This window comes from Dermochelys coriacea, chromosome 25 (genome assembly GCF_009764565.3).
Source record: "Dermochelys coriacea isolate rDerCor1 chromosome 25, rDerCor1.pri.v4, whole genome shotgun sequence".
In the NCBI taxonomy this organism is placed as follows: Eukaryota; Metazoa; Chordata; order Testudines; family Dermochelyidae; genus Dermochelys; species Dermochelys coriacea.
In genome coordinates, this window is record NC_050092.1 from 11,233,410 (window position 1) to 11,259,181 (window position 25,772).

The following is a 25,772-nucleotide window of genomic DNA, read 5'->3' on the forward strand; positions in this document are numbered from 1 at the left end:
CTATAGGGACAGGGTGGGGCTGAGGGCTGGAGCTCACCATGTAACACCGCCTGATGGGCTAATCAGGGGCACCATCCACCAAGCTCCAGAGGCAACATATTCCTGTGGCAAGAATTTAACCCACCCCCTACGCCACTGCCTTTGCTGTGTAGCCTTGGGCAAGTCACTTCACCTCCTGCACTTCCCTTTTCACATATAACGGAGAAGGTGATACAACCCATCTTTGTACCAAGCTTTCAGCTCTACCGCTCGATAGCTCCCATTCCTAGGGAGCCCTCCTCTTTCTGAAGGATCCCTTAGCATTCAATATAGCCACACAGCACCACTGAAATGCAGCCCCTCCCCCCCCCAAATGAAACAGGCTCTCTGACAGCAAAGGGAGGGGAACCTTGAACCAAAGACACCAGGACAAACCTTCCACAAAGCCCCGTCGGTTCTGCAGTGTCCATGCAGGGCAGACAGGGCCTCACGTTTAGAGTCTCAGATGAAAGCCTTGCACGCTCTAAAGGTCACAGAGTTGTGCGTGACACTGATGAGCCCTCGGCAGGTTCCATTTGCCTTAGGCTCCCGGCCAAAATTTCCACCTCCTGCCACTACCGCTGTGCATTGTGCTGTGCATTTGCTCTTACCCTGCACCCCACGCATGGCTGCGTTTCTGTAGGTGCTGGATATATATGGCATCAAACCCTCCACAGTGAGACCCCTGCTACCTTCAGAGGACTTGCAAGATCACAGTTTGTAAAGTATTTAAAAGAGGAATATTATTACATTGGGGAGGCCTTTGTCTTAATCGGCAAGAGACACCTGATACACGTGAGTGTTGAAGCCATTAGGGGAAGTTCACACTCTTTCCTGTCCCATAATTTCCACAACCGGCCACTCTTCATTCCAGGTAAAGGTCACTTGCATCTTCATATGATTTAGCTACAGGGTCTGGCTGAGCGAGCGACCTTTGACCTGTGAAACAAGGCGGTGGGCTGTAGTCAATAAATCCTGATGCCTGCAGAGAAAAAAAGGGGGAGGAAGATTGATTGGCTGGGGAGGAGGTGGATGGAACATTAGCCCCGATGCAGGCAAACTAGTGTAGGAATTCACAAGATAAACTCAGGGGTCCCGGGCTCTCCCTTGGAACAGCAGTAAGTTAGTTACACCAGGGATCTGCAGGAATCCACCTTAGTGCGGTCCCGGCCCAGCCTTCTCCTGAAATGCACCCACACCTTTTATGCAGCCATGGAAGTTAAGTTTATCAACCCTGACTTGCTACAGTCGAGGAAAAGCTTGGCCCAGGGACGCCCACCAAACAAATCAAATTGTGCAAGTGCAGAGCACCCCACAACCATCAACCACTCCACTCCCTGAAGAATGGCACCACTAGGTCTGGGCCCTGTTCCCAGCTGAGTCACCCCCCAGCTTCCTGCAGCGCTGGGGTGCAGTGCTCCGCAGTGACACTGAAATCAGACTAACTTCAAGAGAGCGCCCCCTACTGGGGGGGAACCCATCCCGGCCGCTGGGTCTCCCATCCACAGCTGGGACCGGCTGCATCCTGCTTAGCTTCTAGCCGCACGTGGGCGGAGGCAGCTCCTGCGAAGGGAGGCGCCGGAGCCGCTCTTCCTTTTGGCCGGACGGCGCCTCGTTGCCAAGCGGCGGCCGCTCTTAGGCCGGCGGCGCCCTCGTCGGTCTGGGCGGACCGGAGAAGATGGCGGCGCCCATGGAGGTGGCGCTGGTGACGGACGCCGCCGGGCCGCTGAGCAATTGCTCGGTGTGGGAGCTGCACTCGGGCTCCGCGCTGCCCGGCTACCGGGGCGGCAACAGCGGGGCGCGGGGCCTGGCGCTGCTGGGCGGGGAGCACCTGCTGGGGGCGCAGCTGGGCAAGGGCTACATCAACGTGTGGGAGCTGCAGAGAAAGGTACCGGCCCCCCCACCCCCCCGCCGGAGCCCCCCCTCTCCTCAGACCCCCCCCCCCGGCCCGATCAGCCCCCTCGTCTCGGGCCCCCCCGCCGGAGCCTCCTCAACCCCCCCCCCGGCCCGATCAGCCCCCTCGTCTCGGGCCCCCCCGCCGGAGCCTCCTCAACCCCCCCCCCGGCCCGATCAGCCCCCTCGTCTCGGGCCCCCCCGCCGGAGTCTCCTCAACCCCCCCCCCCCGGCCCGATCAGCCCCCTCGTCTCGGGCCCCCCCCGCCGGAGTCTCCTCCCCCCCCCCCCCGGCCCGATCAGCCCCCTCGTCTCGGGCCCCCCCGCCGGAGTCTCCTCAACCCCCCCCCCCCGGCCCGATCAGCCCCCTCGTCTCGGGCCCCCCCGCCGGAGTCTCCTCAACCCCCCCCCCCGGCCCGATCAGCCCCCTCGTCTCGGGCCCCCCCGCCGGAGTCTCCTCAACCCCCCCCCCCGGCCCGATCAGCCCCCTCGTCTCGGGCCCCCCCGCCGGAGTCTCCTCAACCCCCCCCCCGGCCCGATCAGCCCCCTCGTCTCGGGCCCCCCCGGTGGAGTCCCTCCCCCCCCCCGCCCGATCAGCCCCCTCGTCTCGGGCCCCCCCCGCCGGAGTCTCCTCAACCCCCCCCCGGCCCGATCAGCCCCCTCGTCTCGGGCCCCCCCGCCGGAGTCTCCACAACCCCCCCCCGCCCGATCAGCCCCCTCGTCTCGGGCCCCCCCGCCGGAGTCTCCTCACCCCCCCCCGCCCGATCAGCCCCCTCGTCTCGGGCCCCCCCGCCGGAGTCTCTTCAACCCCCCCTGGCCCGATCAGCCCCCTCGTCTCGGTTCTCCCCCCCGAGCCTCCTCAGACCCCCCCCAGGCCCGATCAGCCCCTTCGTCTTGGGCCTCACCCACCCCACCCCTGGTGCCCGCCTCAGCGCCCCCCTGGGACCCGATCCCCTCAGACTCTCCCTACAACCCCCCCAAGCTCTTCCCCACAGTCAGGGACCCCCCTCAGAGTCCCCGTCTGGTGCTCCCCTGCAACCCACCTCCAAGCTCAGCCCCCCCCCCCCCCCCAGCACGTGAAGCTCCTGAGAAACCCTAGCAAGGGGCCGTGGAAGCCTTCATGGGGCAGGAGCATCCCCAGACACACCCCATTTCCAGATGCCTTATCCAGCAAGTGGCAGCGCCCCACAGAGAGCTCTGCTTGAGCATGGGCAACTCCTGCTCCTCCCCAACTTTCTCTGGACTGTGTCTTTATCAAAAGATCCTGAAGAACCTTCTGGGTCAGGAAGCCCCCATTGGGACCCCCCCCACCCAGTGAGTTGGGATGAGTGGTCATGAAAGACAGTCGGGACACCCCTTCTCCCTGTTTCTGGTTGGCCCCCTGATACCAGGGACTCACCCCAGGAAAGAGTCCAACAGCCCCATCTCCCCCACAGTGTGCTGGAGATGTGCAGAAAGCCTTCAGGCAGCCTGGGGCCAGGGCCAGGCACCCTGTGAAAAACAGCAGTCTCTCCACCCTGCCCCCCTCAGAAGTTTTAGAGAAGGATGCCTGGGGTTCCTCTGAGCTCCCCGAAGCTGGGATCTGCTCCACGTCCCCAGGAGAGCTGTGGAAAAATGTATCGGGAACTGCCACCATGGGGCATCCCAGGGACCCCGATAATCCCCAGCATAGCTGGAGAGTTCTCCAGTGTGTGGGAGTTGCAGTGAAACGTACCAGAGATTTCTCCTGAGCCTGAGGACTCCTGTTCCCCAACTTCCACTCTCTGCCTCTTGCACTCCAGCCAAAAATGTGGGCTCCACTTGCTCAAACCTAGCTGCCCCCCACTTCACCAGCCCGCACAGAAAAGCCCCAGCTGGCTGTAGGTTGAGACAGCTGAATGTCACAGGCCTAGCCCTCTGCCCCAAACCTGGAGTCTCCTGTCCTTTGTCACTCCCATTCAGCTGAGCTGTAGAGTACGATATCAACCAGCCCAAATATCTTCGTGCTCAGCCCCTTCCTCGTTCCCATACCAGGGTTTATTACGCACCCATCAGCTCCCTTACTCCACAGAGCTAGAGAAGAGCATCCACCAGGAGGCAGCATTAGACCCATTCATCAATCGATGGGCTCAGATTATTTTGGTTCTTTAATTTTTCTATGATCTCCTTACCCCCCTGGGCTGCTTTCTGCTGAGCCTCCAGGATTCCCCATCAATGGAGCAGAATTTTATTCAAATCCATTTCCCTTCAACACCCCTTCCACCTCCAGTGGCAGAAACCTTGTGGGGTAGAAGAGAAGGGAAACCAAGATCAGTTTAGCTTTCTTTTTAGCTGAATCTCTCGCCCCTTTGGTAGTTGAAAACAAACCAGCAAAATCCCTAGCAATCTTGTTGCTAGCACAATTTTAACCACAGTGTGGAGAGTGCCTTTCTGTTCTTCATCTTCCTCCTGCTTCATCATGCTGCTCCATCTTCCTCCTCTGCTCCTTTCTCACCTCTATCCTTTCTCTTTCATCTGCAAACTCCAATGGTACAAGCAGAGAAACCAACCATGTATTAAGGACACTTGTTAAACATTGAGAGGATCAGTGAGAATCAGATATTGTCAGCAATGGTTTCCCTGTTATGGCATATGTTGGGGTAGCCTCTGAGACCTTATCCAAGACTTAAAAAAAAACAAAACAAAAAAAAACCAAAAAACCAAGTAAATTAAGAACTCAGCTTGACTTTGAACTTGTTACTGTTTTTTGTTGACATATAATGAAATTACCTGGAGCTGATTAAATTTACACATGGGGTAGATGCAGGGTATACCACATATCTAAAATATAAAAGCATTAATTGGCTTACGTACACATTTGAAAGCAGACTGCCACCTCCACCTTATATTTTACATTCTACTACACCTTTTATGACTGGTGCATTAATTTTTGGGACCCAATCTCTACACAAATCATGAGTTGGCCACACGGCACATATACCATTGGACATCACTTGCTTTCCTGTGATCTCTCTTGTTCTAGCTACGTATTTTACGTATTTACAAAGCAACAGTGAATTCATGTTTTGTTCATTGTTTCGTCTCTTTGATCAGAATAGACCAACAGCCTGGACTGGAATTAAATCTGGGGCCTAATTCCTCTTCCCGATTCCTACCCACCCCCAGTGAATCTCTGCCCACACGCTGAGTGCTGATGCCCCCTTGCATTCTTTGTACTCCTAGGATCAACTCCAGCAGAAGATCATCTGCCCTGGACTGGTGACCTGCCTGACGGCTTCCCCTAATGGTCTCTACATCCTTGCAGGCATTGCCGAGAGCATCTATCTGTGGGAGGTAAGAAATCTTAGGGCTGCGTGGAAGCAGCTGCATAGGCTGTTGAGTTGGAAATGAGACCACATATTGGTAAAGAACCCCCAGTAAAAAGCTGACACCATTGCTGTGAAGCAAGCTCGTTCAATAGGATATTGGAAAAATAAAATATTTGTTTGTAATGAGCATGGCTGCGCAGTTTCAGTCTTTCATTTCCCCTAGGGGTAAGGTCTGTCGGTTGAGTACAAACCTCAGCATATTGGCACTTAATAAAGAGAGGACTTCTCGTTGGTACTTTGGTTATGGAGATGATAGCTTGTGTTGTAGGCAAAAAGAACACAGCCTGAGCTATTGAATGCCTTTCATCGAAAACGCTTCATTAATGAGACTCCACAGTGCTCCTGGGATCTGGGGGGGTATTACACCCATTTGTGAACTAAGACATTGAGTTGGGGGCTTGCCCAGGGTAATACCATGACTCAGTGATAGGGTCTTCAGTACATGCCAGGAGGCCTAGCTCCTGTACTAACCACTAGACCATGCTCTGCCTCCAAAGGCCAAGGTATGCATTAGCTCAGGAAATGTGAACTGAAATATCTGGTGCCAAGGGTCTTCAAACAGGCCCTAGGCCTTCATTCTATGCCTTCTGATTCATTCATGCCTTTTCCCTGGCAAGTCACTGCAGGTGCAAAAACCAAGAGTGTCGTGTGTTATGGGCACAGAACTGTCTGATAAGCTGGGAGCCAGCTTGAAAGTTTCACTAAATATTTTTGAGACGTAATTTTTTTTTTTAACCCAGTTAAGCTCCAAGGAGGCACAAGGACCCAGCAATCCTTGAGGGGGAGAAACTGAGGCACATGTTTGTCGATTGGCACTGAGTTCCAGGGACAGCAGCCAATCTGAATGCAGAGATTTGCGTACAGTCTCGTTACTGAAAAGTCCCGTCCCATTAGGCATCAGGAATTACACGTTATCTGTGCTCTGACTAGCTGAGGACTTTCTAGGCCAGTTACAAATAATTTAGGAATTCCTTCTTCGCTCGTGTGGGCTTTGGAAACCATCTTTGTGCCGTTACAAGAAAGTGCCACAAGGGGGCAGGGGCTGTCTTTCTAGCAGGGCTTTTGCTTTATTGCATAAGGCTGTGAGAAGCTGTCGGGTACGCTTTGGAGGTTCGTAGCCAGCCATGTGGACAGATGCTTCTCCTCCCCCCCCCCCCGCTCCCCAGTTTCCCGGGCTGCTCCAGCAGCCTGATGTTGTATGTAAGGGGAGAAAGGGGCACCGACAGGCAGCTCAATGAGAGGATGCTGGGTCTCATCTCTGGTGGGCACTTTTTTTCCCCCCACTTAATATTTGTATGGGAGGTTAGGGCTGGTGACAGGTGTGGACTGGCTCTGATCATCCCAGGATCAGAGGTGAGAGGGGAGCTTATTTTCCTGTGGCCCATTCTGTCCTTGAGCTCTGAGCTGAGGCTACCCAAAGTGGTTGGTAGGAGGTGTTTGTGTGGGGCACAGCTTAAAGGGAAATCTACAATCATTTTCATCATCCCGACAATCTGAGTGTTGGGTCAAGAGTCAGGACTCCTGGGTTTTATTCCCAGCTCTATCCACGGACTTGCTGGATGAGCTTGGCATAGCCTGTCTCTTTGTGCCTCCGTTTCCCCATTGTCAAAATGAGGATTATGCTGCTGGCCTGCCCGTGTTAGGAGCTTTGAGATCTTTGAATTCAAAATTCTTTCGGTCCTTAAGTGTTGATGATTGCAGCATATTTTTTAGTAATAGTTATGCCAGGCCCAAAACTGCTAAACGCTTCCTAGGGCAAATAAGAAAGACACGACTTGGTCCAAGCCCCAGAGTTCAACTGCACAGCGTCTACCTTGTAAAGCTCTCAATCCCAGGGGATCTTTCTGAGCCTCGTTGTTTGAGCAGCTGTATATTTATTTGTCAGATTTTTGCTTTTAAATTGTGCTTGTGGTACAATTAAAAATAATAATTCAATCAGTGCTGAGTCGGGAATGCTGGGCGCACAGGAGCTCTGTGAAAGATGTGACCTGCTCTCTACCTGGCTGTATCGACTAAATACTGCCCTTTCCAACCAGTGCTCTGAAAACGCTTTGCACCAGCTAACTCCACCTGACAAACCAATCCCCAGCCCTGATAGATAGGAAAGTGTCTGTTTCGTCATGCAGATGGAGAAACTGAGGTACAGGGAGGAGATTTTTCTGAGGCCGCACAGAACCAGAGATGGGAATTGAACCCAGGAGTCTCGTGCCTTAACGGCGAGTTCATCTATTCTCCACTTCATCATGGCTTGGCTGCTTTTTATGCACAAAGCTGAAAGCAAGTTGGAAACTGGATCTGTCTCTTCTGTGCGGCTCCCTCCCTGCCAGGCCCCCAGATAGTGTCACCTTTCAGCAAGAAAAGCACAGGGTGTGAGGAAATGCCTTGAACAACGTTTTCTCCCAGAGCATCCCAAAGAACTTTATGCTGATGTCCACGGAGCTTGGCTGAAATGCGGCCACCTCTCAGGTGGAGCCAAGTCCAGCACAACAGACAGCAGCATAGGAGAGACACACCAGGGGACAAACTGCCATGAAAAGTGTGCTCTCTAATGTGCAGGCAAAACAAACGGATCTTGGTTCGTTAGGGCACGTCAGAGACACCAGAATGCAATGGGCTGCGTGGTGCTTGGTTCACCTGCCTTGAAGGACTGAGCAGGGCGTGGACCCTCCAGTCCCAGGGAGAATAGTGTTTCACACCTGATGCTGGGCTGTCTAAGCCACCCAGAGAGAGAGGCTAGCACAGTGGTTAGGGCTCTAGTCTAGGTCTTGGGAGATCCAGCTTCAGTTCCAGGCTTCCTGCATGACCTTGGGCAAGTCATTTCTCTTTTCTGTGCCTCAGTTTCCATCTGTATAACAGGGGTAAAGCAGCACTGCCCTGCTGCACAGTCAGTACATTAAAGATTGTGAGCCAGGAAAAAATCGATCCTTCCCAGCCTTCTTGACTTGAGCCCTCTGTCACCCAAAGCAGAACCTGTTCCTCACTACGTGGATGCACAGCTCTGCTTGGCTTTCCCCCTTGTGCCAGCCAGCGAAAACTGAATAATTCCACCCTGAGGGGGAACAAAACTGCTGATGCCCGGTTTCTTTGAAGTCCTGTTTCTGCTGAGCCCCAGCCAGCGCTCTGCCCTTGACAGCCTTTCACCTGGACTTAATGAGAGCGAGGGAGTGAAACGAGTATTTCAGCCCAGCAGCTGCCCTCTTTATGTCCCTGGAAAGGTGTTTGTCCGGCATCCCTGTCTGGGCTTGCAGCTCCTCCAGCCTTGTGGGTAATTAGCTGTGCCTGGATGAGTTCAGAGAGAATCTGAGCAGGGGGAATTCCTTCCTGACGTCCACTGCCCCCTCAAAGGAGAGGGAACCAGGGTTGGGGTGCAACTTACCCTTTGGGGAGCGTAATCCAGAGGGACAGTAATGGTAACTCTGAGATGCACCCTTGCTCCATCGCCTACTATCCTATGTGCAATAAAAATGTCTAATCTTGATCAGAGAACACCTCTTTCAGCTGCATTGATATTTAGATCTCAGGAAAATGAACTTGTGTATTTTTAGAGGCTTGGCTGTTCTTGGTGGGAACATCCCAGGGCCCTGAATCTCCAACTTTATTGGCAATAAACAAGGGAGAAAACATAGTGGTGGCAGAGCAGGGGGGAATCGTATGTTAGTTTCTGTTTCTTTGTCATTTTGATCTGCAGCGAAAGAGGTAATCCTGTTGATATATTAACTGACATCATTAGGTTCCAGAGTCTAATCCAGCTGAGTTCAACAGGGGACAGTTCTCGCCTTTCTAAACTCTTGTTTCAAGCTGTCTGCAGACGCAAGCAGACATCACTGCATCGGTTACGCTCAGACACGTTTTGAAGGGTCTCTTCACAACCCTGGGGGCGAATGGCTCTTTTAAAATGACAGGTTAGTTTGGGGAGTGCGGGAGGGCAGCCTCCAGAAGTGAAATACCAGCTCATCAAGCTGCCATGGTCCAGTTCAACTCCGCAGATGAACTAAGCAAGGTCAGCTACGTACGTACACATGCCGTTCCTCTTTCGTTTACCTGTTGCATCCTGCCTGTGTGCTCCTTGGGGCAGGGACTGTCCTCTTTGCTGCTTGGCTGCACAGCACCTAGATCACTGGGGTCTTGATTGGGGTTCTTAGGTGCTGCTCTGAGGCCAGTAAGGACTGAGAGCAGGAAGCCAGGCTCCCAGGGCTGGGAAGTCTAGGGGCTTTCACATGTTCATTTTCTTTCGCTTTCCAGGTCTCCAGCGGGAACCTCCTCGCCATCCTGAACCGACACTACCAAGACCTCACGTGCCTCTGCTTTACCGACGACAGTAGTCACTTCCTCTCGGGGGGCAAGGACTGCCTGGTCCTGGTGTGGAACCTTTACAGGTAGCGTCACATTGCGGGGCAGCGGCTGGGTCTCCATCCACCGGTGCTGGGGAGCAGTGGAAATGTGGGCATCTTCCACCCTAGCGTTCTCCCACTCCGGGGTGCCGTCTAGCCCAGGGCAGGAGCTGTGGCTGTGGGGAGCTCCCACGCGATGTGGGAAAGGAATTGCAAATCACTGCTGCAGCACCCTCTGGCTGCAAAGTAGGAGACGGGCCAGATGCTGTTCGCTCTCTCTCCCTGGTGGGTTGCACTCGATTGTTCCACCAGGGATGTTCTGTCCTTTAAAGTGAAGTATAGAAACCAAGGAGCAGCAGGCAGGAAAACACTCACGCAGATAAACGGGTTGGATAGCCCCTTCCTGGCAAGGTGTATTTCCTGCATATGAGGAAAGTGCTTGTGTCAAGGGGCCCCTCCCAAGGAGCACTCTGCGTGTAACCAGACACATGCGGTAACCCCGTGTGCGTGTTTGAGTTGGTGTCACATGGGCTAGGAGTCGGACCTCCGGAGTTCTCTTCCTAGTTCTGATTGGGGAATGCTGTCTAGTAACGAGGGTGAGGGAGGACTGGGCGACAGGATGCTTAGGTTCTATTCCTAGTTCTGAGGGGAGCATTGTCTAGTGGCTAGATCAGGGGTATATGGAGACAGGACTCCTGGTTATAGTCCCAATTCTTCGAGGGAAGCCTGGTCTGGTTAGCTACAGCAGAAGAGTGGGGGCCAGGATTCCTTGGCTCTTTCCATCTCAGGGAGCAGAGTGGGGGCTCCTGGGTTCGGTTCTGAGCTCTGGAAGTATGGTCTAGCGACTACAGCAGGGGGCTAGGGTGACAGGGTTGTAGACGTCTGTTCCCAGCTCTGCCACTGACCTGCCAGGAACCTTGGGCAAGTCCCTTCACCTGTCTGGTGTCATGGTTGTCCCCGTCTGCTAAATGGAGCCATGTGCCAGGGCTGCCCAAGAGAGGGCTGATAAGTGAATGTTCATAAAGTGTTTGCCCTTCTCTAGTGCCTTCATCAGAGATCTCAAAGGATTCTTATGGCTAATGCTTCATATACAGCGGGGTGCGATCCTACCCTGGCTGGAAAGGGGGTGAAGTCCACCGGAGCGTATAGGAGACCTCTCCCTGCTCTGTGTCAGGGACACCTGCTTTGGTGCTGACTGGCGCGTCCCTCCTACTGTGGGCTCGGTCCCTCCTGCCCATCACAGAGGCACAGGGGTGTGGCATGCAGGCTGAGCTGCGTGGCGTGTATCTCGCTGCCGCGCTCTGGAGCTGCCTAGCGCTTGGCGGCTGTGAGTCTCCCTGGGTGGGGATGTCGGTAATTAACATGTAACCGTGTGCACAAGTCTGACCCGGTGCGGCTGCTGGACATGCAGCAGCTCTGCCTGAATTGTCTTTACCTTAGTGCAGACACCGAGGAGGGGAGGGGTGGGATTGGACGGGGGGAGTAGCAGTTGCTGGTCGCAGGATGGCTTCTGCTGTGCCAAGATCCAGGAAACGAGTGGGCTGCCGTCCCCGAGCGTCCATCCGGGGACAGGTGGCAAACGGCCTGGATCCTGTTGTGGCTGCTTTTGGGAGGCAGATGAGCCTAGAACACCCTGGACATCTGACTATGTCCAGTGGGGAGGGGAAGGAGGCTACAATGAAGCTATGCCAGAGTGTACCAGCAGGATGCCAGCCCTGCTGTTGTCTCGGGGTGGGGACTCCTGTCCATTGGCGGCTCCACAAAGTGGCGCAAGCGGGAGGAGGCCGTGGCTGAGATGTTTCAGAGCTGGGGAGTCACAAGCTCTGATCTCGGCCTCCTTGCTGAGGCTGAATAGCATCTCCGCGATGCCAAGCTCGCTCTTGCGGAGACTCGTTCCCTTCCCCGGCTCCCACGAGCATCCCCCTAGGGCCTCTTGGTTGAGGGGGAACTGCTCAGGCTCCCCTTGGAAACTGTCATTGGCTTAATGAGCTGGAGGGGGTGCTGTTACTCCTCCCCAGCGCTCAGTGAACCATCGCCACAGGCCCCTCTCCAGCGTGTTGGCAGCGGGGCCTTAGCTCTCCCCATAGCTGCATGGTTGCTCCCTGGAGCTTGCATCCCCACCACAGCCCTTGCTCCCTCGTGTAGCAGCTGTACTGTCCCTGCTGCATTAACCTTCTCTCTCCCCCCCCCCCCCCCGCCATTGCTCTGTTCTTCCCTGTGGCAGCACGCTGCAAGTGGAGCACTCCCAGATCCCTGAGCCCCGCCACGTGTGGTCTCGACATAGCCTGCCCATAACAGACCTGTCCTGTGGCTTCGGGGGCCCCTTGGCGCGAGCGGCCACCGCCTCCCTCGACCAGACGGCGAAGGTAAGGGCTGGAGCTGGCAGCTCTGGCGTCCCGGCCCATTGTTTCTGCGCAGCTGCCCAAACAAACGGGTGCCCTGGAGGGCGTGTGCGGCTCCCAAAGGGTTAAGCTCGAGCCTCTCTCCAGTGGGGGCTGCGGCTGAGCCACCAGGTACCATTTGCAGTCAGTTCAGGTCCTTGGCACGCACTCTGGTGATTCAGACCTGCCTGCCCTAATAGGGTTTCTCCTCTGAACATTAGCAGCTATTCTGTCACCTCAAACTGATGTCGTCATGTGCTTGGCAGCTTCCCTGCTCTCCGGGGAGGGCCTGGTTAGAGCCCTCTGAATTGTACCCAGGTGGCAATCTCTCCATACGGCAGGAGCACCGAGCTGTGCAGGCTGCAGTATGGGGGCCAGCCCCTCTGAGCCTGGTCAGCTCCAGCATGGGACATTAAAATATTCCAGTGGGTCCCTAGGAGGGGAAGCTGCCATGGGATATAATCCCCATTTTACAGACGGGGAGGTTAAGGGGCTTGTCCAGCCATGCAGTGAGGCCACGATGCAGCTGGGACGCTCAGCCTTGTGGTCTGACCACTAGGCAAAGCTCCCCCTCTTGGAAGGTGATCTCCAGGGAGAATGAAAAGAATCCGGGAAAGGAAGACTGCTCTAGAGCATAGATAAAAGAGGGGAGCCTGGACCGATCAGGCAGCTTAACTGGAAGTGGATGAAGGACGTGGGACTGGGGAACACAGGGGGCTGAGTAACCATCCTGCACTGAGCAGTGTTGGTTCCCATATGTATCCTTGAGGTGGTGTTTGTCTAAAGAGGAGAATAGGGCTGGTCAGGACTCCTTACTTTGCCTTGCTTTGTGACCTTGGCCTGGTGGGTTTGTGCCTCAGTTTCCCCATCTGTAGCATGCTCTGACTTTCAGGTGGGTTAGTGAACGCTGGTGAAATGCCGAGAGATCCCCTGCTGGAGGGTGCTAAGGAAGGATGCCATGTTCTAATAACATTATTCCTAAACAATTAACCCTTTTGTCCGCCTGTCGTGTCTCTCTCCCTGTGGCTCCCCACCCCCATCCCCAGCTCTGGGAAATCTCCTCCGGAGAGCTCCTGCTCTCTGTCCTCTTCGATGTGGGCATCATGGCAGTGACCCTTGACCTCTCAGAGTATCACATGTTCTGTGGCGGCATGGATGGCTCCATCTTTCAGGTCGACCTCTGTGCTTGGGTGAGTGACCTGGGAGGGGCCAACTGGGCACCGGCTCCCCTTGGCGTGTGTCCTGCCGGGTGTGTGTCCCAGGGTGTGTGTCTTGTCTGTCCTCTGCTGGGCCCCCTCCCTGCTGCAGAGGAGAGCACATCCCTTCACCTCCGCTTCCCGGGCTCAGACTCCGCTGGCCCTGCGTGGGGGAGAACTCCGATTCAAGGGACAATGGATTACGGAGCTAAGGCTGCTCCGTCTCCCCTGCTCGGCCACCTATCCACACTGGTCCCGTGCGGTAACCCCGGGGGATGCTGCACTGTCTTGTGGTGGTCGCTATCCCGACATGGGATTGCAACAACCCAAGGCCTGAAATGAGCTCAGGGCTGCTTTGGGGTCAGATCTGGGAGGGGCTCACATTCAGCTCTGTCCGTCTGTCCTGCTTTCCCCTTGCGTAGAGCTTCAGGGGGGCACTTACAGTTCCGCAGGGGAAAAGAGGCCACGCTGATTCTCCTCTTAATTCTCTCTCCTTCCTTGGCTCTTGCAGCCTGTTCAGAGAGACCGAGCCTTCCAGTCGGAGCGGGAGAATGGGAAGATCTTCAAGGGGCACAGGTGAGATCTGGCTCTTGCAGCTGCTCTGTCTCTAAGAGCACCCCCCTGCTCCCAACGCCAGCTCCTCCCTAGCACTAGGCCATGCCAGTGATTTTAAGCAGCAAGCTCCACACACAGAGATGAATTCCAGATGAGAAATAACCCAGGGAAGGGCGGTTGTACTGCAGCCATTCGCCCTTGCTGCTTGAGGACAGGGAGTTCTCAGGGCCTGCTCTTCAAACAGGGATTATCTTGGGAGCAGGAGAGTCTAGTGGTGTGGAGAGAGAGAGGACTGAGAGTCAAGGCTCCTGGGTTCTGGGCCCAGTTCCGCAAGGGAGTGCGATTCAGTAGCTAGCACAGAGGACCTGGAGCGAGGTCCTCCTGGATTTTATTTCCAGCTCTGGGAGGGGTGTGGCCTAGTGTTTAGACAGCAGAGGGGAACAGGCATTCCAGACTCCTGGTCTGGGAGGGGAGTGGTTAGTGGTTAGAGCAGGAGTCGGGGAGAAGTTGGGCCATGTGGGTTCTGTTTCCACAAGCAGAGGGGCACCGCACGTGTCATGCCAGCTCCATGATTTTTCTTGTTTAAACCAAGTCCCTGCTCAGTTGTGATCTGCAGGACGAGGGTCCCTGGCCCATTGGGCCTGGCACAGCACTGATGAGGGGCTGGCACCACCACTGAACCCCTCAGATCGGGGAGAAGAGGCAGTGGAGCATGGAGGGATTGGGCAGGGCATGTCGGGGAATGAGGGCGGAGCCTCAGCAACCCCAGGGTCTGCTGTGAATGATGGGCCTGCTTTGGGGTGTATGGCAGAGGGGCTCCTGTCACTGCTGCTCCCCTCCTGAGTCAGTAGCTGATTAATGACCTCCCCTTTCTTTCCATGCCTGTGCCCCAGCCAGGCCTGGGAGACCAAAGGAACCCACCCACCCATGCATGCCCTGCAGTGACCCAGCAGGAAAGCAGGATGCTGGTCTCTCCCGGCCGTCAGTGCCGCTCCTTGCCTTAGCCAGAGAGCAGAACTAGGAGGCACCTTGACGTGCTTCCAACCCCAGGAAGGAGGAGTTTGGATCGTATTGTGCAGCTGTTGGACTGCAAGGCCAGCCCGCCTACCAGGAGCGGAGGTGGCCAGCCAGTGGGGTGTCCTGTGGCCACTTCAACCCTGTTCCTCTCTTCTACCTCCAGACCAGTCCATGTGTCCCCCACTGTGTCTCTGTAACCCACCGGCCAGGAGCACAAGCCAGTGCAGCCACTCAAGCCCTCATGGTCTCTCTGCTGTCCCCCTGTCCACAGGAACCAGGTGACCTGTCTGTCCGTCTCCACGGATGGCAGCCTGCTGCTCTCCGGCTCGCATGACGAAACAGTCCGGCTGTGGGACATCCAGAGCAAGCAGTGCCTGCGGACGGTGAATCACAAAGGTGACCGGGACCCTGCGCACCCCTCCCTCCCCGGCACGTGACCCTGCAGAGCCTAGCAAAGCGAGCCAGGAGCAAATGGTTTGCACCGGTTTTCCCTGTGTGAGACCATCTGAGCTGAGCCCTCCTCATACAGAGACCTCAGTCTACTGCTGTGGGTTTAGGGGAGGCTTAACCGCCTTGCTCCCCCGGCAAGTTTACAGGTGGAGAGAGGAGTCGGGTGTGGAAGGGAAGGGGTAATGTTATTTACCCAAGCTCTGCCCACAAAATAAGCTCCACCCACATGGGATGCAGATCTGTTGGCTCCTGGAGCCAGGCTGTGACTGTGGCGTGCGAATACACCCGGGGGCTCCGTGGTGAGGCTTGCATGCCCTACTGGAGTAGCAGGTGGGTTGCTGCATGGCAAGACTTTGGCAGAGCGTGGGCCTGGTTCGTACCATCCGTCCTCTCCAGAGTCACCCAAGTGCGTGGGAGGATGCTAATCCCAAGTGTTTTTGTACTGGGACGTGGCTAGAGAAGAAGGCATCTCCCCTTCCCCTGCCTTCTTGTGAGGGTGTCTGTCTCCAGAGTCCTTGCTCCACATTGCCATAGTCCGTTACGGCTCGTTGCCATACTCTCAGGAAAACACCGCAGCGTGGGGAGGCGGCGGCGTGCGGGGATGGGCAGTAGGGTGACCCGGGACCAACAAATGCACTTCACTTAGCAGCCTCCGTACAGCATGACGCATTGGAGCCGCTGCCAGCCCAGGCTGTGTAGATGGGCTTGTTGCTAGCAGGCTGGTAGGTGTGAATGGTGATTTCCCCCTCCCTCTTCCCCCGAGGATTCCTCTCCTAGCTAGCCGGCCCCCCATCATCTGTAGCCCTGCTTGATAATCCAACCCCCTTTTGGAGGGGAGCTGCCTGCCTAGGCCAGTTGTTGAAACCCTGCAGGCCAGGGAAGTACCATCGATGGTGAATGACAGCAGGGCTTTGATTTCCTGCTCCATCTGGGTCCCATGCAGAACGAGAAGTTGGATTGTTCTTCCTCCCCCCTCCCCCCCAGGTCCCTGCTAGAGTGGGGTGGGTGGACTGTGTGCGAGAGGGTTAATTGCCATGTGCCTCGCACGCTGTGGAAGTGTAGCCTGCTACAGTCCCACTTCCTGAAGGGGCGGCAGCTGCTGCTGCTCCTTTTAAGCAGAGTCTCCCGTGCCATGGGGAAGCTGAGCCTAGCAAGAGGGTCCCTGAGATACCAGGTGTAGCCTGCACACCCTTGTTGCAGCTCCCAAGGGCACTGGGAATGATGGGGTGAGACTGGCAGGAGCCAGGCTGGCCCCTGCTATTCCTAACCCAACCCCAAGTTGCTCCCCTTTCCAGTGTTCCCACCCAGTCGAAGAGGCTTGAGCCTGGATAAAGAGGAGACCCAGCTGATGAGCATTTCGTGCAGGGAGCGCTGCCGCCCCACCTGGGCATTCTCCTCGTATATCTGCCCAGGAGATGGCCCGAGCGAGCTTGACGTGCCACTAAAAGGCCGGGATTCACCGCTACAGTTTCCGGGGCTGAGTGACTTTCCAGTGGTCTCTCCCTCCCCATCCCTGATCACTGCCATCCCTCAGCCCAGAGGCCTTCAGGACCCAGATCCATCCTGTAAACTGGTGCTCTGACCCTGCAGTCCAGCAGCCCGCCCACGAGGGGTAGAGACGAGCACAAGCCTGGCTCGCGTGGCTGGGGCCAGTAGCTGAAGTTCTGGTGACCTCTGGGCTAGAGCAGCCGGGCGAATGATGCTCTCCAGGCAGAGGACAGGAGAGAGCTGCCCCCAGGCTGGGATGGAGAGTGAAGTACAAGAGACACCCTGGAGGAGGCTGGAAATAGATCTGAGGAGTCGGGGGGCAGCATGAGCCTGCGGCTCCCGGCTAGAGATGACCAAGGATGTTATGCCAATATCCTGCATGGGGTGGGGGGCAGGTGGGCAAAGGGGCCTTTCCTGCAAGGCTTGCGCATCCCTGGGAGGGGGACCTGTCAGCCCAGGTGGACGGATGGACTCTGAGTACCTGCTGCTAGCTGGTGTTGAGTGATGAGCTGTGACTCCAGGCTGGGCTAGCCAGCATGGCTCTCCTGGCACTGAGCCCCCTGCCTTAGCATTCCCTGAACACGCAAGCTGGAGGGGGAGCAGCATCGAATCTAGAGAAATGTCCCTGAGCAACCTTCGTCCTGACAGGCCCGGGCAGTGGAATCTGGGCTCCGCACAGCATGAGAGCAGAGGAGGTGGGAATGGAGAAAGCAGGCAGCGTGATGGAGCAGGGAGGGTGGCAGACTGGAAGCCGGGTCGCCTGGGTTCTGTTCCCAGTGCGGCCACTGACTCCCTGTGCAACCCTGGACAAGTCACTTTCCCACCCCGTGCCTCAGTTTCCCCATCTGTAAGATGGAGCAAATGGTGCTGCTCCATCTTTGTGAAGCACTTTGAGACCTGAGGAGGGGGGCGGCAGTGGGGCTAAAGCACTGAGCAGGGACTTGGGGGGAGACTGACCTGGGATAGGGCCTCCAGTTGTTAACGCGTCTGAGGGAGTGTTTTGGTAAGTCATCTTGTTTGTTGTTACTCGACCGAGTCCCTGTGGCCGCGTTGGCAGGAAGCTGCTAGCTGGCCGAGAGCTGATACGTCCGTTACTAAATGCTTCTGGGAAGGATTCTCCTACTCCTCCCATGCCGAGCAGGACCGGCGATGCCAGGCTCTGCATCACTCTGGCGCAGGGAACAGGGACTGGGTGCAGCGCTGCAGCGTCGGGATCATTTATGACGGCTCTGGGGACATGTGGTCTCTCTGCACTTCTTGCTAATTGCCTTCCTGTGAAGATGCCTGACCTGCTGGGGACCCCGGAACTAATCTCTCTAATGGATGCTTTCAAAGTTTGTCGGCTTGGGGGTGGGATCAACATTTTAAAGTATCTTCGTGGCAGAGGGTGGCTTCAGAGAGCAGCACTTGGCATGGGGAGGCCTGTCGGAGAGGCAGAGCCTTTAACTCTCCTGCTGTGTCTAGACCACAGCGCTGCTGGGTACGCTGTCTCCCCGGTTACCTAGTCCCCCCAGCGTCGGGTACCTAGAGCCAGTCCTGGCCGTGTCCCCCTGAGAGCTGGACCAGAGTCCATGGCAAGTTCTGATCAGCCTGGGTTTGGGGATGGCACTGGGGAGCAACACCCCTCCGATGACAGTACTGCCCCGGTGGATGTTCAGCCCTCCTCCCTCGGACAGGAGACCCACTGTAACGTTCAGTCCAGGGCCCACTTCAAAACTGGCAAGAACCTTCCTGGGCTATGTCTCGATCTGCTCCCCTCCTTGTTCCCTCTGCCTCTTCTTCATCCACCACTTTGTTGGCGCAAGAGCCTTCTCCTCTGCATTTCTCTTCATCCACAGCTGCCTTCGTTCATTCCTTTGGCCTGCCACGCTCAGCTGGGAACGTCTCTCTCCTCTTCACCATCTGCTCCCTGAATTCCCCCGCCTGCCCAGTGCTATTGAGCTGCGGGGACGGGGGACGCACAGAGCTTGCTTTTTATTAGCCACTGCTGTGGTGGTCTGGCCCCGCACATGCGCCCACCCCTCTAGATGAGCGGAGTCTGGATGCTGCAGCTGCTCGCATCTGCTACTCCAGTGCATAGGGGAGCCCTCTGGGCTGTGGAGGCAAGATTTGGAAGTGTGTTTGCCTGGGCGATGGATGCAGTGTCTGTCTGCATGTGTTGGGGCAGGAGGACTGATGGAAACCAGTCACCTGTGTGGGTAAAAGCAGTAATTGCAGCGCTCGTTAGCACAACGTCATGCAGCCCGGTGATGGATGGCTCATTCTGCAGAGGACAGCTGGCCCGCTGCACCCTGTGCTCCAGAGCCCATGGTGGGAGAAGGGCTGGGGGGGGGCTCTTTCCTATCTGCAAAGGGATCTTGCACCTGTAAGGCCTAGCTCTACGGGGGGGGGGGGGCATTTACCCTGCTCCCCATCCCGATCTTCAGGGTCCCCAAGTTACTGACAGGCCAAAGTGCATCCAGGCTTTGTCCTGTGTCTACCTTGTACGTCACCCCGAAGTACTGATACTAGCCAGTGTCTTACTACTTTAACTTCTCGGATCCAAGCTTTTCCAGGGGCCTAGCGAGGCCCTGACTCCTGGAAGGTTGCTTGGTTTTTAAATGGGGACCCTAGGTCCAGCCCTGCTATGTGCAGCAGCCGAGGGAAGCAAATCGGGCCTGCTGGGGGGAGGGATGGGACTTTCCTCGGTGTCCTGGCGGATTTTGGAAGCTAATCTGGTTCCTTTGTGGAAACTACCGTGGATGTTCAGGGGTCCTGGGAGGGGGGTGGAAGGTGGGTGGCGGGGGGGAAGACAGGGTCACCAGTCTGCCCCGCTGCACGCACCCCTTGCTGGCTCCAGCCTTCCCCTCCTACTCTTTTTTCCCCCCCCACCCCAGCTGGGTCTTCTGCAATACTGACGCTGGAGGGTAGAGCTTCTGTAACCCCATAACCTCCAGCTGCTGAGGCCTGAGTCCCTCTCCCTGGCACACGCTCTGGTTCCAGACAAAGGCCACCCCCTGCTTTCTTCTCCGGTTTTGTGGGGCACAAGACATCACAGCAAGTCCTGTCACCCCATCAACTCTCTCCCCAAAGCAGGAGAGTCCCCAAGCACTTTCAGCCTCCTTTCAATGAGCCAAACCCCTCTGCACCTGGAGTGCTTCCCTGGGCTTTGTGAACAGGCTGGGGCTGCTTTGTCCCCTTCGGTGCCATCCAACACCCCCCTATCTGACCTCAGACTGCACCAAGTGTTGCCTCAAGCAGGCCCTGCTGAGTCCTGTGTCTGGCACCTTTGGGTCACTAAAGTGACTCCCCAGGTTTGATCCGCTGCTTATGGCTTGGAATCCAGGAGTCCTGACTCTCAGTCCCCCTGGCTGCTCTAAGCCCAAGGCTCCGCTCCCTGCCCGAGCCAGGAAGAGAAGCCAAGCGTCCGGGCCGCCACACAGCCCTTCCTTTCATTTCCTGAGCCCCCCAAGCGACCCGTGAGCGTCTGCACTGTGTAAACTTGAACGGCTCTTCCTTTTGCCTCCTCCCCCCCAGGCCCGGTGACAAACGCCTTCATCACGCTGGCCCGAGCCAGCATGTTTAACCCAGACGGCAAGCCTGGCGTGCCGCTGCCCAAATTCAGCAAACACCTGCACAGAGCCGAGAGCAGCGAGGATCACCGAGCCGAGGGGGTGACGGTGCGTCTCGGCCTCCACCAGCAGGTAGGGGCAGACAGCGTCAGGGTCTGGCCTGGGAGGGAGGAATGGGCTGGGGGGGGCGTGGATATTGATCCTTCTAGCCAGAGCAGAAGCAGGTGGCTGGTCCCAGCTGATCTGATCCTATTGGGTGGTAGCTTGCTCTGACACAGTGGAGGTGGGCAGAGAGATCTGATGGGCACCCAGTTTACAGAATACCATACTCCTGTACAGTGGATCAGAACGGCCTGAAACCCCCATGTCACGGCCAGCACCCCTGGGACTGGCCATGGGATAAATCGGGTTGATCTAGAGGTTAGAGCCAGGTGGGCTGGGAGTCAAGACTCCATGGCTCTGGGAGGGGAGTAAGTTTCTAGTGGTTAGAGCAGTGGCAGGGGGACGGGGGCACTTAGGATGTAGCACCTGGCAGCCTGTCCCAGGAACAAGCCCCCGAGCTCCCACCAACCTGCCCTGTGAGATGCCCCCTTTCTCATGCAGAATGAAGGAGCCCAACTGCTCTGCCCTACCCCTTGTCCTATGCAGACCTTGGCTGAAGGTTCTTTGCTGTCCCCAGGTGTCCTAATGAACTGCTGGCTTTCAAGAGGTTTCTAATTAACTGATTGTGGCTGAGGAGCTGGAGCTCCTCCTGTCTCAGCGGGGATGGGGAATTAGAGAACCCTTATCTTTCTCTCCCACCCACGGAAAGGGCTTAATTAGCACCATGCCCTCCGCCTCTTAACTAATTGCTGGCGAAGGGGAGAAGGGCTTTAGAAGGTGTGAATGGGAAGGGGATCCAGGAACGAGGTACGGCTCAGCTGGGGCTGTGCTGTCATGCAGGGGGCTAGGGAGCCTCTGTCCAGCCTGGGTGGAGGATGGTTTGTGTCGCCTGCTCCCTGCTTATCTTTCTGCTAGAATGGTTCAGGTTCCGTGAAACCCTGGGGTGTCAGGGCTTAGCAGCACACAAGAGGGAAGGAGAAGGTGCCAGACCCCTGCAGTGCCAGCATGGGTCCCCTTCCTCTCTTCTTCCCCCCCCCCCCCCCCAACCCCCGGCCACACCTCTGCACAGTCATGTTACCAAGGGCGGTAGAGATCCTTGGAAAAGGAGTACTTGTGGCACCTTAGAGACTAACAAATTTATTAGAGCATAAGCTTTCGTGAGCTACAGCTCACTTCATCGGATGCAGCTCATGCTCTAATAAATTTGTTAGTCTCTAAGGTGCCACAAGTACTCCTTTTCTTTTTGCGAATACAGACTAACACGGCTGCTACTCTGAAACCTGTCAGGTTGTTAGTCGCCCGCTGGAGCTGTAGTGCTGTGGGAATCTGCCACCACGGTGATCTCGTCCGATTCCTGAAGCTCAATCCGCAGGGGCGGGTGAGCAGCTAGCAAGGGTGACAAATCGGGACGGGGTGGGGGTAATAGGCACCCGTATAAGATAAAGCCCCAAATATTGGGACTGTCCCATAAAATCGGGACATCTGATCACCCCAAAGCAGCATCAAGCCAGGTTGGTAACCGCATGAGTGGTGCCAAGTGCTGCAGGACGGGGTGGTGACGGGTTGGCTTCCCTCTGTCAGCAGTGGCCCAGCACGTTAGGGGGCACAGGGCTGCTGGGAGCGGGGGGGAGGGGCGTGTCCCTTGGAGTCTGTGCTGACCTCAGTGCCTCAGCCTAGCACTGGGGGGCACCGTGTTGCTGGGAGCTGTGGGGGTGACAGCTGGAGGGGCTCTCCCTTTGAAATCAGCGCTGAGCCTCTGCCCCAACAGAGTGCTCAGAGGTGCTGTGCTTTAGGGGGGTGGTCTCATCGCTGGCAGTAATCTTTCCTTCCTGCCTTGCACTGTTGCACGGGGAGGGTCACGCTGGGCGTGGTCATGCTCCAGTGATGGGGATTGGCGCCCACCTGGGGGACGCACGCAGCGCTGTAGGGATGTATGTTAGTAATGGTCAGGCTCATATGTGCCCCCTTCGCGCCCCTGTTCTTGCCTCTGTCCCCGGCAGCCCAGCCCACCCCACCCCCTGTGTGTGTTCGTTCGGGGAGCAACGCAATCCCTGCTGGGCTGGAGACATCTGTCTCGTCATGCGATGGCACAGCACCTCTTACCTGATGGGCTGTCCCTGCTGCGGCCCCACGCGCACACGCAGAGGAGCCAGGGTCAGGGCTAGATCCTGGCTGTGTGGCATCCCCTGCAGCTCTGCTCGGCAAAGGCAAACTCCTGCCCAGTTGTAATCGCCCTCCTTATCGCCTCCCCTGCGCCACTGCCCTGTGCGCACGTGGAGAGCAGTGACCTGGGGCATGCAGCCTGCCTTTCAGAGACTGGGGGGGCCTGGCGCCCAGGGAAGTCAGCTGAGTACCTTTGCAAACCAGGCTGCTCAGGACTAGCCCAAGGTCACGCAGCAAGTCGGTGGCAGAGCTGGGAAATCCCTTGCTGTAACCAGTCGGCAATTGCCTACCCCTTCCCCCCCGCCAATGTCTCCCAGCTCCACTGCGTCACTGGGGTTTGCTGTTGCAAATTCCATCTGAGCTCTCCGACCTTAAACCGCCTCCCCAGTTGTTCTGCAAGGGGAAGGGCAGTTCTCGTGCTGGACAGGAAAGCGGTGTGTAAATCTGACTTCTGGCTTCTCCCTGGCCTACGAGCAGCAGTGTAGCCGGGCTCCAGAGCACAATCTGGAAGGAGTTGGGAGCCGCAGGCCCTCAGGGAACAGAAGGGGGGACCAGGAAATGGAGGACTCCGCACCTGGGAAGGAGCGAAGGGGCCACTGAGTACAAGGAGGGAAAGGTCCCTGCTGCCTGGAGTGAGATCTAGAGGGGTAGTAATGCTGCTGTTTGTGGGCCCCTCCCTGGGGCTCCCCGCCCGCTGTCTGTGGATGATGGTGCGTGGCAGGGAGATGGAGCTAGCAGGCCCCCCCCCCCCCCACACACACACACACACACGCCCCTCTAAAGAGTCTGCAGCACCATCCCGCTTCTCATCTCCGTGATGTACCAAGGGAAATGGACCAGGGCAGGGGGGTGGGTGGGGAGAAGGGGGAGTGGGCATTGTTCAGCCGACAGCGGAGCAAGAGGAGAGGGCTCGTGTCTGTATTGCCAGCTCAGAAATGAGAATTGTGGCCACAGCCCGTGTGCGCGAGGTCTCAGATGAGCCCATCTGTCTCAGCCAGGTGCCAGTGGCGCTGGGACATTCTCTGGGCACTGCAGTGGGTTTGGGGGACGGTAAGACAATGGGGTCCTTGTGAGAGGACTCGGATCCGCCTCACTGACCCCTCCAATGTGTTTCCTTGCAGAGGGCTGGGGAGAGCTACTTGGAAAAGGCTGAACGGTTGTACTCGCAGATGTGCTCGACGAGGGAAAAGGTGAGTCCCACGCACACCCCTGGGGTCCCCAGCAGGGCTTGGCGAGGTTTGGCAGTGGAGGGTGGTATGAAATGGGGGGCACCTCCTTCCAGCTGTGCCAGGCACATGGGGTGCTCCCTAAGGCTTCCAGGAAGGTCTGTTACTTGGGAACCCTCCCAGCACAAGGTTAGGGGGTGACTCAGGCTGAGGGGCTTCAGGGCAGGGAACATGGGATGAGGGATAGAAAATAAGAGGTTTGCGTGGTTACTGTCATCTTGGGGAGACCCTAGTTACTGTGTCTTGCTAGTTCCTCCCCGCTCAGGCCTGGGGAGTCGAGACCCCTCCTCCAAGCCCTCTGCCCCCCATCTCCCTGCAGAATCTAATGGGAGACCAGGAGCAGCTGAAGATCCAAGTGACTGAGCTGGAGGACGAAGTCAGCACGCTCAGGAAGATCAATAAGAACCTCTTTGACTTCTCTGCCCGCATCATCACTAAGTCAGCCAAATGAGTCGCTCGCCCCACACGCCTCCGCCCAGCCCTGCAGAGCTCTCGGCGGGCAGGCGGCTAGTCCCCTGGGTTTTGGTGCCCACGGACGCATGAGCCAGGCAGTCCATGTGGCCGGGCCACCTCCCCGTGGAAATCCACAGCACGCCCCGAGCAAACGGGCCTCCACACAGCCTGCCGACATCCACACGAGGACTCCGGACACACAACAGACGAGCACATGTAGGCAGGACACCATGTGCCATCACACAGGCATTGTACATGCAGTCACACATGTCTGTTTTCACACACCTCTGTCTGCATGCATCGGTGTATGCAGGTGAAGTGTGCAGTGGGATCTCGGCGTTATTCTGGACTGAGGGCACCGGCCGTGGGGGAGACCAAACCGGGACTTGGACTGTTGCCAATGAAGATACTAAAGGGAACTGTTACCAGGTTGTGGGGAGAAGGGAGGTAGATCCAGGGGACACCACCCTTCTCTTCCCCTAACTCCCCTTTTTCTTACTCTGTCATGGTGCGTGGACCGAAGAGCAAGTGCTTCTTTTGTCTCCTAACACGCTGGAGTTGGGGAGGTGATGCTACGTCTCTCTCCCCCTCCCTGAGTGGAGATGCTGCTGCTTGTCCCTGAATCTTCTGCACTAAACCGGCTGGCTGAGGGGCAGGATTGGAAGTTCCCACTGGTGCCAAATCTGGGACCGACGGTCACAGAGCCTGAGCCAGCGGGACACCGAGGCCTCTTGGAAGCCCTAGTCCTCTCTCCCTGCCCCCAACTCTTCAGCTGGCTCGTTTAGTGCAACGGAGGGATGGAAGAAGCTTGTAGTCTCCCCCTTTCTGTCCAAGCAGAGTTGGTTTATTGTTTTTTTTTTTTTTTTGTTTGTTGTTGGGAGGGGGGGTGACAGCCCTGCTCCCCGGTTGGTGGTCTATTTCGGGGCATGAGATTAACCCTTTGTGGGAGGTGCATTGGGTGCTACATGGATGCAGTTGCTTACAGCAGAGCCGCTGAGTCAAACTAGTCCCCAGCCTGGGAGGTTATTTTTTTATCATCATTCTGGCTCCAGTTCTTTTTGTTCTTGGACCGTTTTCTTGGGAATTTGCCTTTGAATTCTGTCTCCTTTTGTATCGTGTTGTGGCGTTTGGTTTGATTTGGGGGTTTTTTTAACATAAAAATTTGTTTTTATAGTGATATGTACTTGGGTTCTTCAAGTCTTTTTCTGTAGCGCTGTCTAGCCAGGGATCTCAAAGCACCCTGGTAATTGGTTAAGCCTCATAACAACCCACTCCCTGGTGGGGGGAGGGGTGTGTGTGTGTGTGTGTGTGTGTGTGTGTTGTAGTATCCCTGTTCCTCAGATGGGGAAACTGAGGCACAGAGGCAGGGAAGTAACTTGCCCAAGGTTACTCAAAAGTTTGTTTCCGATTCTTTGTGCCCTGCTTTAACCAGCTATTGGACCACACTTCCTCTCAGAGGTTGGTCTAGAACCCAGAACCCTGACTCCAGTCCCCTGCTCTACTCACTAGACCACGCTCCCTTAAGAACAGAGCTTTTTGCAGCCAGTCCTCTGACCAGCTCAGGGGCTCAGCTCCCCTTTGACAGGCTCCACAAGAGGGAGT

At 56.6% G+C, this 25,772-nt stretch overlaps 1 protein-coding gene across 1 annotated transcript; it reads left to right on the plus strand.

Moving 5' to 3' along the window:
- Nucleotides 1–1,595: 1,595 nt before the first annotated feature.
- Nucleotides 1,596–25,015, plus strand: WDR18 (WD repeat domain 18). The gene is made up of 10 exons (XM_038384226.2): nucleotides 1,596–1,906; nucleotides 5,112–5,222; nucleotides 9,500–9,633; nucleotides 11,813–11,954; nucleotides 13,016–13,159; nucleotides 13,677–13,741; nucleotides 15,009–15,133; nucleotides 20,192–20,358; nucleotides 23,613–23,681; nucleotides 24,037–25,015. Exons 1-10 carry the CDS (start codon nucleotides 1,697–1,699, stop codon nucleotides 24,166–24,168), a joined length of 1,299 nt encoding a protein of 432 aa, XP_038240154.1. The 5' UTR covers nucleotides 1,596–1,696; the 3' UTR covers nucleotides 24,169–25,015.
- Nucleotides 25,016–25,772: the final 757 nt, after the last annotated feature.

What these genes read in the sequence shown, in the direction of transcription:
- WDR18 (XM_038384226.2), top strand. Translation starts at nt 1,697, where the DNA reads ATGGCGGCGCCCATGGAGGTGGCGCTGGTGACGGACGCCGCCGGGCCG. An exon ending in CTGGTGTGGAACCTTTACAG is followed by an intron (nt 9,634 to 11,812) that starts GTAGCGTCACAT and finishes TCCCTGTGGCAG; the next exon opens with CACGCTGCAAGTGGAGCACT. An exon ending in TGTGCTCGACGAGGGAAAAG is followed by an intron (nt 23,682 to 24,036) that starts GTGAGTCCCACG and finishes ATCTCCCTGCAG; the next exon opens with AATCTAATGGGAGACCAGGA.